The 11,631-nt window shown below is 49.9% G+C and overlaps 1 protein-coding gene across 2 annotated transcripts; it reads right to left on the bottom strand.

Moving 5' to 3' along the window:
• Positions 1–207: 207 nt before the first annotated feature.
• On the bottom strand, positions 208–10,788 carry Pcyox1l (prenylcysteine oxidase 1 like). Of its 2 annotated transcripts, none has more exons than XM_027402784.2 (6): positions 10,647–10,788; positions 6,527–6,733; positions 5,304–5,478; positions 2,662–2,873; positions 2,331–2,471; positions 208–1,883 (listed from the first exon to the last, which is right to left on the bottom strand). In XM_027402784.2, exons 1-6 carry the CDS (start codon positions 10,732–10,734, stop codon positions 1,222–1,224), a joined length of 1,485 nt encoding a protein of 494 aa, XP_027258585.1. In that variant the 5' UTR covers positions 10,735–10,788; the 3' UTR covers positions 208–1,221. The 2 variants fall into 2 exon arrangements, with proteins under 2 accessions (XP_027258585.1, XP_035296015.1); XM_035440124.1 differs by lacking the exon at positions 10,647–10,788 and adding an exon at positions 7,791–10,464.
• Positions 10,789–11,631: the final 843 nt, after the last annotated feature.

The raw sequence follows: 11,631 nt of genomic DNA, 5'->3' as shown, positions 1-11,631 counted from the left end.
CTCTGCAGAAATGCACAGGTTCAAAGGAATGAAGACAAGTTTCACTCCAAAAACTGATTTGGGTGCGTGGTGGTACTGAGACTTGAACCAGGGGCTTCATGCATTCCAAATATATGCCCTCCACTGAACTATGCCTGTGGTCCTCATCTTTATTTTATCTGTTTCTGTAATGGTTTGGCGGTGTCAAAGCCAAGGTCTCACAAATGCTAAGCAAGCACTCTACCACTGATCTTTATAGTTACAGAAAAAGCAAAGCACAATTCTCTCTCGATGAAGGTAGTGCCAGAGAAAGCACCAGATTAACCTCCAAAGAATTCCATCCCATACCATCCTTTCCCCTGCTGGTGGTGGTGGTGGGGAATTCAGGGGTGTGGTAGGACCACTCTCTACCACACCAGGACTTGCCTCCTTTGCAAGCCAGATCCATCACGACTCCTGTACCCTTAATTAAAGAGAACGGCCAATCCCTTCAGGGGCTATCAAAGCTTCCTTTCTTTCTATCGCTCAACTTGTCTCCATTTTTCTACCTGCTCAATTGACAGGTAGCCCAGAGCTCTACAGATATCAATGTCGGGGAAATGTCCTATCAGTCATGGGCAGTGTTGCCAGGAGGTGTGGTGATGGTCTCTAAAGACATTCTGAACTAGAACCCGCACCAGATGGTTCATCCAAATGCTGACATTTTCTGATCTTGCCTTCTCTTAAGTAGCTGGTTGTGAATGTTTTGCTGTAGGCTGTGCATTAGGGAAGTTGGTAATGGAAGACGGAAACGAGAGAAAATTGAGTTCTTTGCTTTATATTCCTTCTCACAGTCATTTTGGCTTCTACTGAGAAAATGAAGTCTGAAGTGGCTTGGAGGAGGATGGATTTTTATTTCTTCTTGAACAGTAACAAAAACACCCCACCAAAAACCAAAACCAAAAAAAAAAACCCCAAAAAAAAAAACCAAAAACAAAAAATCCAAAACCACTGACCTGAATTCCCTTCCCGTTTCTTAATCTCTCCCTTTAAAAAAAAAAAAAAAAAAAAAAAAAAGGCAGCCTCTAAGAGGATCCTTAGGCAGATAGTAGGTCACCTGGACCCACATGGGGGAACATCTGCTCAGTACATGAGGACAGAGAGAGCGGAGCAGCCCATGAATGTGGCCTCGTCAGTCCTGTGCTGCTGGAGTGGGCTCTATCTTCAGTGTGGGACAGAGTTCTTGGACTCTCTCTGGAACCCTCACAGTTCAGTCTTGACTTTATGGATTAAGTCCTTTTGGTCAATCTTGTCCAGGTCCTGGTACCAGCGGTTATAAGCCAATAAGGCCACATTCTTAGCAGCTACAGCCATCATCTCCACGGAGCTTGCCGCCCACTCCAAAGCATTGAGGTAGAAGAGCTGGTCATGGAGTGCGAACTTCGGGAGGCTGCGGCGGGAGCCGTAGAGGGGGTGGGCCTGCCACTCCGCTGTCTGGACTGAGTAATAGGAACGGAAGAGGGTCTTCAGCTCAGTCCGGAAAAGGGGCTTCGGGGACTGCACTCGCCACACTGCCGCTTCCTGGGGCTGCTTACGCCGGAAGCTGGCTGAGATGTTGACAGGACAGATGTTGTCCAGAGTGCAGAAGAAGCTTGGGAAATCTGTGGTGAGTATGTTGGCGAAGGGGAAAAGCTTAGGGTCGGGGAAACCAAAGTAGGAAGAGTTGAGGTAGCCATGGACCAGGGAGACCACGGTGGGCTGGAAAGAGTCCTGAATGTCATCAATGGGTGGAGTAAAGCCTTCAAAGGTGATGTTGTTGCTGCTGTTGTCCAGGTGCAGGGGTGTGGCGATGACCACGATGTCGTAAAACTCAGAGCTGTTGCCCTTGTCACTCTCATACGCCACTTGGTACAGGGCTTTCCCTTCTAGCAGGAGAGAGAACATAAGCGTCCACTTATTCCTGGGCTTCTACCTACGTATACATTCCTTCCATCTGGGGCCCAGCAATGGGGGTGCAGTGAGAGTCTGTGTCAGGGGCAGCTCAGCTGTCCCTTCTTTCCATATTGATGCCCCTATTGGGTGAGCACTGGTTTGGATGTTAGAAGGCCCAGGTCCTTTTCTGGTTCTGTTGCTGACTGGCTGAGGTAATGATGCCACTCAATTTCTCAGTGGTCAGAGGGATAGTAGATATGTGGAGGAAGCTTCCTAGTGCTGACACGAACCACAACAGTGCCCTCTAGTGTTGGTGGGCCTTCCCTTCATTTTCTGAGAAATAACTTTCCAGTAGGAACCACTCTGGTTGAGGTACAGAAGAGGAAGGGGGAGGACTGGCTAAGAATGATAGAGGCATAACTCCTGTTTTGTTCACTCACCTGTAGCGTGCAGGGTCACAGAAGTCACTGTGGCATGAATCACACTGGCCTTGGCGAGCTTCAGCAAACCAGAACAAACCAGCTTGTTGCCCCCTTCCACGGACCACAGGTTGCCCTGAGCCCCAGCTAGTGACATGGCTCCTGGGAAAGGGAGGAAGGAAAGATCTTGGGCCTTTTTGCCAAGACAAGCCTCCTCCTAACCATGAGCACAGGCAACACACATAAAATACAACACGATTTAAAAAAAAAGAATGGGGTGGTGACAATAAGACCCTGCTTGTTCTGAGTATGTGGGCAGGGTGGATAGGCAGGCTGAGGGCTGCACACTCACCAGCAAAGGCAGGCATTGATGCTGACTGGCCATAGCTGGCCCGTAGGACAGCAGAGACAACATCATCAATAAAGCGCTGTGTGACCCCCACCTGGAGCAGGGACTCGGCCACTGAACGCTGGGTCATGTTGACAAAGGTGGCCTCCCCCAGTGAGTAGAGCAGTTCTTCTACGCCCGAGAAGGCATATCCATGAGCCTGGTACTTGTAGATCCTAGGAGACACATGTGACTGGAATCTTGTGCACAGAGGCTTTCAAGTGGACCACCCATCATGAAGTCCTGGAGGCCTGCCACTTTATCCCGTTGGCCTGTTCTGTGGCTATAGTGGGCTTGTCTGATCCTCCTTACTGGTGGCCAAGGACAGTGCAGTGATAAAGACAAATATTCTAGAATCCCAAAGGACCTTGCTTCCTAGTGTGGCTAGATGCCAATCATATCACACTTCCTGCCCAAGGTGCTGACATGTCTCTGGGCATTGGTGACTTTTTTTTTTTTTTTTTTTTTTTTTTAACTAGCTGCTAGTCTATCCTGGCTTCAAGGACCAAGCTGGGCTTCATGGCAATAGCCTCATACTATTACGATTCCCCACTCTAGCTTGCTGTGGCAGCGTGCTCAGTCACTCAGAGCGCCTATCCTGTCCCTCTACTATTTCTTCCAGTCCCAGAACTAGCACAGGTGGGAGCTATCTGCTGATATATTCTGGACAAGCTTGTCATTGAACTGCTGCCTTTTCTGGGCTTGGTTTTCAAGTGGGCCACTAGACAGCAGTGTCCACAGGGTGGACAGGGATGTGGGCTGGAAGAAGACAGGGGTGTGGGGCTGGAAGAAGACAGGGGTGTGGGCTGGAAGGAGACAGGGGTGTGGGCTGGAAGGAGACAGGGGTGTGGGCTGGAAGAAGATTGGTAGAACTTCCTTCTACAACAGGAAATGGTCAGCATGGCAGGGCTACTTAAAACCAACAAGAGGGGAATTTATATGGAAGAAAAGAAGGGGCTGAATATGACTGTGTACGTGTTGGATGTAGTGCAATCCCAGGACTTTAGATGGCAAGACAGGAGTATTGTGAGTTTGAGACCAGTCTGTATTACGTAGTAAGACTCTGTGTCAAACAAAGGGAGATGGGAGGGGGCGGTGGGGGGAGGGAGCTGGGTGGTGGGAGAAGGGTTGTGAAATAGTGTTACGGGCATGACATGGCTGCAGCACTCATAAACAGCAACTGTAGTTGCCTGCCTAGGGCCTGCACAATATGAAGCCCATAAACATTCCATGGTGAGGGGCTCAAGGGGCCCTAACTCACCCAAGGAAGCTAAAGGCCATCAAGGGCCGCCGGGGAAGAGGAAGCTCGTTGTCCTCAATGCTCCAGAGGACAGCTCCACACCAATGCCCATATGAGCAGCCCCAGTTAAACCCAGTGGATGGCAAAGCAAACACAAAACCAAAGCAAAAGACATGACAGCAGAGGGGGCCTTGGTAGGAGTGGAAGGAGACTAAGAGAGGGAGGGCAGATGACTGTGACCAGAATGCATTCCGTACATGTATGAAACTACCAAGGAATCAGCTTAGAAGGAAAGAAGGGAAAGAAGGGGAGGTACAGAGGCTTTGGGGGACATCTGGAGAATGCAAGGAAGACGTGTCACCTTGTATGGCCTCTTCATGGAGTGGGAAGGGAGGGAGAATGGAAGAATTCGGTGGGACCACACCTGGGCATCTGACCCTGAGGAGAGTCAGTGATGGGGCAGCGTCTGCTCAGGGCTCCAGGAGCAGGGCAAGGGTGGGAGGGGCAGCAGAGGAGGAGTGACTGCTTGTCATTTGAGTACAGAGCAGGTGCAGCACGTGTCCTCTGTATCTGGAGGTGATAGGGATGGGCTGGCACTCAAGAGGAAAGAAGAGGAAAGAGAAATGTTTGTCCTAGAGCACTGCTTTTCAACCTGTGGGTCTCAACTTCTTTGAGGTCGAATGACCCTTTCGCAGGGGTCGCATATCAGATATCCTGCATTTCGGATGTTTACATTACGATTCATAACAGTAGCAAAATTACAGTTATGAAATAGCAATGAAGTAATTTTATGGTTGGGGTTATCACAACATGAACTATATTAAAAGGCTGTAGCATTAGGAAGGTTGAGAGCCACTGTTCTAGAGCGACAAAGTAGGGCCAGAAAGCTTGCAAATGGGTGACCCCAGGCTGCATACACCCTACATGAATGTTTCACTTGGTTCACAAAAATCAATTGGTGACAAACACTGCTGAAAAGCTGGGAAATTTCATGACACGACAGCTTGTGGCTGGCCACAGTGTGCTGCAGCTGGCTGCCTCGCTCAGTCAACCTTATTCTTCAGGCTACCCCATCTCTCTGTTCTCTTCCACCCAGGGGCCGCACTCACTTACACTTTAGCCTTTGTAAGTGACTGAGTTTGCAACCCATGCTTGAGTAATTTAGTGGGAGGAATGAATGAAGACCAGTGTCACAAAGCCAAGGGCCCTGTCCCACACACTCCTCAGGCTAGGGCTTGCACTGAGCCTGCACAGAACTGTGCAGGGTCCTTGCTTCTACCTTCACTCATCTTTCACAATTCCCAACCCATCAGTTCCTTCCTAAGATTTCCCCCTGACATCGTTCTGCAGCTCCGCCTGGCCCTACCTCATGAATTTCTCCATGACTTCCTCCACCCACATCTGCAGCCTCAGGAAGCTGATGCCGTAGTGCCACCAGAGTCGGAAGAGGTTCAGCAGGTACCAGTCGGTTTCCTCCAGCACGAAATGCTCCCCGCCGAAGATGGCGCTTCTGCCCACCACTTCGCGCCGCTGTCTCAACCCTGTGGAGACCGGCAGCCCCTCAGCTCCCCTTCACGGCCCCCAGGAGGCCCAGAAGTGCTTTGAGCTTTTGCATTGGGGCCTTGTGCTTCTTGTCTATAAGTAGCATGCTAATGAATACATTGAGAAAAACGTTTGCTCTTCCTAGTGAATAAAAAAATGAAAACAATGTACCATTTTGTAATTCATTCAACGGGGATGTGCTCAGCCAAGAGTGAGGGAAATGCTACCATTCCAGAAGGTCTAGAGGCTCTCAGGGCAGGGCTAGCTTTGACATGGGGCCCTAAACTCACAGTAGCCCCTTGTAGCTTCTCAGCACTCCACTCGAGAATATGTATACGGTCATGATTTCGTCCCTTCCACCCCGACATAACATATACAATATCCTGCACCCTAGACAGTCTACTGTATACTTACATGGCACTGTGTTTCACCCCAAGTACAGAGAGGGTGGCAGGGGGGACATTTCAACCTTCTCTATGGCAAACCCGGCTGTAGCGAATGAGCTTGCATGTATGCACTTTGCATATCTACAGGGAGTGATCCTGTAGGGCCACGTGTGAGAACTGGAACTTCTTCAGACAGCATGCGTTTCTGGAGTTTAGATGATGCTGACTTTGAGTCCCAACTTTATCACTTTAGCAGTGTCACCTCAACTGAAGGATATTAATGATTTGAGCTCCAGTCTCTTTAGAGGGAGCTCTGTCTCTCATCCTGAAGGCCAGTCGGGTTTGGGGCAATGTCCACATACCACCTGGTAGAGTACTAAGTATCTGGCGGGCAACAGGATGTGGACACTGATATGATTGCATAATTAAGAGGCAGTACACCGAAAGGGAGACTGGCCTGGGAGTCAAACCTGGGTTCTAATCCCGGCTCTGCAACTAACTCACTGTGTACCTCAGGCAAGTTCTTTCCCCTCTCTGGTCTCAGCTGCTCCATCTGTAAAATGAGGAGATGGAGCTAGATGACTATCTGACCATAAGGGTCTGGGGAAATCTGGGAAGGGCCTGAGGCACCGGGCACTAGTCCCCAGTACTGGACACTCACCGAGCAGCTTGACGAAGTCCTGCATGTGGAGGCTGAGAGAGTGGAAGGAGGCTGCCCCACTCTCGTAGTTCTGCTTGTTGACGGAGATGGTGGCCAAGCGGCCACCTACAGCCCCTTTCTCATAGACGACAATTTGCACTCGGGGTCCAAAGTGTTGCTGAAGGAAATGGGCCACGGCAGAGCCCCCGATCCCAGCTCCAATAACAGCTGTCAGCAAACATGACCAAAGCAGGAAGGAGAGAAGGCACAATGGGAGAGAGGCTGGTTACTTATGCACTACCCTGTGCAGAGCGGAGGCTCCTGGCATTTACACATAGCAGGCTTCTGGAATCTCAAAGGGAGAATTCAGTCTGAGTTTTAGGATGCTCTAAGCCTAACAACCAAGAGCTGCCCCCCACCCGCCCCACCCCTACTACCATTCTCATCAGACAAAGGATGACCCTGTAGGCAAGACAGAGAAATCTCAAAATTGAGAATGCTCTTAAAAAGAGAATAAATTGAGCCGGGTGGTGGTGGCGCATGCCTTTATTCCCAGTTCTCGGGAGGCAGAGGCAAGCAGATGTCTGAGTTTGAGGTCAGTCTGGTCTACAGAGAGAGTTCCAGGACAGCCAGGGCTACATAGAGAGACCCTGTCTCAAAATCCAAACCAAACAAACGATAGGAATGTGTGTGTGTGTGGAGGGGGCTTATAAATTGGGCCAATTAGATGGCTCCATGTAGAGGCTTGCTGTCAAGCCTGTTGACCAGAGTTTGATCCCTGGAACCTATGTAGTGGGAGAGAGAACTGACTCTGGCCAAATTGTCCCCTGAGGGTCATGGCATGCAGCCCCTCTCTATACATCAATCAGCCAATGTTAAAGAAAATAGAGAATAAATTTAGATTCTCATAAAATTTCCCACGCCCTCCAATTTTCTTACTTCAGGATTAACTGGTGAAAATGTTACTGATCAAGAACTTCAGTTGGTGGCCTTAATTCAGGATCAACAAACTACAAACTACAGCCCTTAGGCCAAAACCCAAGAACAGGCTTTTTGGAGAACTTTCATAGGTACAGGTCTTTCTTCCTTCTTCCTCCCTCCCTCTCCCTCTCTCTTCCTTTCTTCCTTTCAAAACAAGGCCTCCCTATGTAGACCAGGCTGGCCTTGAATTCATAGAGATCTGCCCCGTCTCTGCCTCTGCCTCCCCAGGGCTGGGTTTGAAGGCATGAACCACCACACCCAGCAGGTTTTCTTTTTTCTTTTCTTTTCTGAGATAGGGTCTCACCATGCTGCTTAGGATAGCCTTGAACTCCTGGACTCAAGTGAGTCTCCCTCTCAGCCTCCGGGTGCTAAGGACATCTGCCAACAAAAACCACATCCTTTCTTTTACTTACTGTCAGTAGAAAAATACCATGAAATGGCCTGTAAAATTCAAAATATTTACTTGTTGGCCCTTTACAGACCTTTTGGTCAAAGTCCAACCTACCACCTGACACTTCTGGGAACCACTGTCTAGACAGATAGTTGTCAACAAATAGCCAGGAGGGAGAATTAACTAGTTACAAAACCCTTGGACTAGGCTATATTGCCTTACCAGCAATTCTGTATACCCAACATCTGAAACACTGTTTCCCTCTCACTGACAGCCCAGTACTCCCCTCCAGCCAGGCAAGGAGATAAAGGCTTCTCCGGTCCCCAGCTTGCCAGAGCCATCTTCTAAGGAGAGACAGGTGTCTCTGATGTATGTTCCAGCATCTCTGGAACTCTGCCTTCGCCACCCCATATTCAAATGGCTTGAGGACAGAGAGGAAACAGATTATGCTTTCCCCAGACCTTGGCGGATAACAAAATCCATAATCCATGAACTATCTACCCATTGCATGTTGAAATAACCAACTCCCTTTTCTCAGTACTTTTTTTTGGGTGGGGGGTTTCAAGACAGGGTTTCTCTGTGTAACTTTGGAGCCTATCCTGGCACTCGATCTGGCTGGGCCTTGAACCAGAGATCCACCTGCCTCTGCCTCCTGGGTGCTGGGATTAAAGTTGTGTGCCAGCAACGCCCGGCTTTTCTCAGTTCCTAAGAGTCACTTCCAGGAATACCCTTCATTTCTTCTTAACTACTCTGTTCTCCTCCCTCCTCTTCCTCTGGAGAGAGTCCCAAACTACCTATTTTCTCCAAAGAAATGGACATTTCAAGGTCTGGAAGTACTACATTCAACCCCCCCTCCCCCAGGCTATGAGTGAGATGTCACTGAGAACAGGATTATGGAACATCCATAACAGATACTGCTCTTTGTCCTATAAGATGTGCTGAGGCTCAGACATGAACCAACGAGGGTTGTGGTTCCTAGAAGCCTAAGCAGCCAATGGGCAGAGAGATTCATAGGTGATCAGCTAAAACAATCCATAACTAAGGAGGACAACAGGCTTTCTCAGGGAGTCCTGAGAAGGAAGCAACAAATACAGTCTTCGTATAGAGAGAACATTTGAACAGGATCCTAGAGACTAATCTGCATGCCAGTGAGAGGAGAAAAGAACAGCACGAGCAGGGCATCAGGGGGGACTCTAAAGGGCCCTAGGGCCACTCAGAAGTATTGAGATAGGATCCTGCTGGAGCCCAAGGACTAAGACCTTCAATAGGAAGCACCTTGTCATCCTATCTCCATTCAGTCCAAACCACTGAGGGGGTTGAAGGCATTCAGGAAAGCTAAAGGGCAGCTCACCATTGACTGGGAGGACTTGGGTGTGTGTCTGGGGACAAGCTGGAAGGAAGCAGGCTGCAAGCTACAGAATCACCATTTGGTTCTGTTGGGGTAGTCCTTACTGCCCATCCCCAGGAAAAAAAAAAAAATTCTGCACCTCCTGGTAACTCATTATCCTTCCAAGCCCACTACCAAGTCAACCTCCATTGGGCCTTCTCTTAATACCGGAGGCCCCAGTATTTCATCTTCCGTGGACTCTCAGTCACAAATCAGTTTCCAGTATGCTTTAGTCAGCCTTAACCCTCTGTGGCCTGTTGTAGTTTTCTTACACAATTAAGCTTTAGCACTGTACTGGCCCTGGAAAATCTATGCCATCTCAAATGTCCCAAGGCACTCCTGTCAATTGGGGTTCACTGAGGCAGCTTAGTGGAATTATTTACTACTGTGTACTTCCACAACTAGGAACTAAGCATTTCTGGTTGTGGGAATTCATGTGCAAAGAGATTTGAGAACCTTGGGTCATGCAGAGTTAAAACAAAAGAAAAGAAAGTCGTGAAAAAACATGGAACCAGTGACAAGGACTACACAATGGTGTGCTTTGTGAGGTGTCCTGGTGCCTGCAACTTATTTTGAAATGCACCAAAATGTGAGTAGTGTTAGTAGCAAGTAGAGTGGGTGGTGGGCACATGGATGAGATTGTAAGATTCTTTCAACTTTGCTGTATGTCTGAGAACTTCGGGATAAAATGTTGGGGGGAAACCACACAAATAATAATAAAGAAAAATGACTGCCGTTAAGAGGTCTCCATTCTGGGCTGTGGGGCTGTGCAGTAGAATGGTTGTCTAGCAAGCAGGCCTGAGAGGGGGGAAAAAAGTTCCCCACTCTGTCATTCAGCAAATCCACCCCCAGCAATCTATTGTTCTGTCCCGCGGAAGGAACTACCTTCTACAGACCGGAAGTTCTGGTTAGATGTTACTTCTAGGAAGCCTTCTTAGAGCCCGCAGAACCTGCCAAACGCCTTCCAGACATGGAACTTTCTCATCCTAAGCGAGGGCCTGGCGTCCTGAAGGAACACCAGCCATAGCTTGCTGCCCCACGCAGAGCCCTCAGCGGACCCCTGCGAAGGCCACCGCCCAGCTCCTGTCTTGTCACCCGAGAGCTTCTCAACAAGCAAATATTCCGTGACTATGCGCCTTGGGGACAGCTGTCAGTGGCTATTCCTGCCCTGGCCTTCTCCTTCCCAGGTGACCCTCTCCTCGTGTTCACGCCACCCTCCCCATCAGCAACTCCCCTGTGCACGCTTCTTCCGCGCCCACCAGCCCCTAGGCTCTCCTGCACCCAGCTCCTCTCGGGAGCAGCCCTCCCCTGACCCGGGTCAGCAGCAAACCCTCTTCCCGCCCGTCCTCCTCAGTGAGCACCCCACCGCATCCTTCCCGCACCGATTTTTCCGGGCGGGGCGTCTCCGCCTGCAGCGGCGGCGGTGAGAAGCGTGGCCAGCATGGCGAGCAGCGGGGCAGCGCGGGCCATGGCGGGAGGTGACCGGGCTGCACGCTGCGGATCCCTGCTCGCGGTTGGCGCTCGACTGCGCGCCCCGCCCTGACGTCCCACTGGCCGTCTGGCCTTGCAGCCTCCTGGTCCCATAATTTCATTGGTCGAGCAACCGTCCCTCTGCAGTACGAGGTCTCCATTAGCTATATCTGTCTCAGGGAGAGCTCAGCCATTGGCAGCGTCCCTGTCCCTCCTCCTTGGATGCCGGTTCTTCATTGGCTGGCTCATTCTGCTCAGGCGCAGGTGTGCGCGTCTTTGGAGCTCAACATCAGGACCAGGGCCCAGTCGCTGCGAGATGCACAGAAGGGAGGTCAACCACAGTTCCTAGCTTTGTGATGCGCCTTCTTAGTGTTTTGTTTCCTTCAACCACAGCTAGCAGCTTTGTGATGTGCCTTCTTGGTGTCTGTTTCCAGGGACAGAATAATCTAGTCTCTACCTTTCTAGGTTGTGATGATCATGTGAGATAATGGAGGGGAAATCCCTTTGGGGGCTTGCTACTACTCCCTCAAGTGCTGTGAATTGCTGACCAAGCTGGCGACCTGCTTGAGTGGACGTGCTTCCTTGTGCAAGCGCAGAAACAAGCACATCTGCGTTGAATCCTTCGTTTTTGTTTTTGCTTCCAGTTTCTATGAATTCCACCTGCCTTCTACCATCTCTCCCTTTATTTTTATTTAGTTACTTGTTTTCTTATTTAGATACTAGGTCTCAAGTAGTTTTGGCTGGCCTGGACCTCACTAAGTAGTGAGTGGATGTTCTGGTGGAAGCCCCACCTCAGCCCCTGGCATCGATATAACCAAGGTGTCTGGAATGTTCTGGTGGAAGCTACACCTCAAGCTCCCTCCCCATCTCTCTGCAAACTCAGCCTCATCTCAGAAA

This window comes from Cricetulus griseus, chromosome 2 (genome assembly GCF_003668045.3).
Source record: "Cricetulus griseus strain 17A/GY chromosome 2, alternate assembly CriGri-PICRH-1.0, whole genome shotgun sequence".
In the NCBI taxonomy this organism is placed as follows: Eukaryota; Metazoa; Chordata; class Mammalia; order Rodentia; family Cricetidae; genus Cricetulus; species Cricetulus griseus.
The sequence above is the reverse complement of the archived record's forward strand: the minus strand, read 5'-3'. Positions and strand labels throughout refer to the sequence as shown.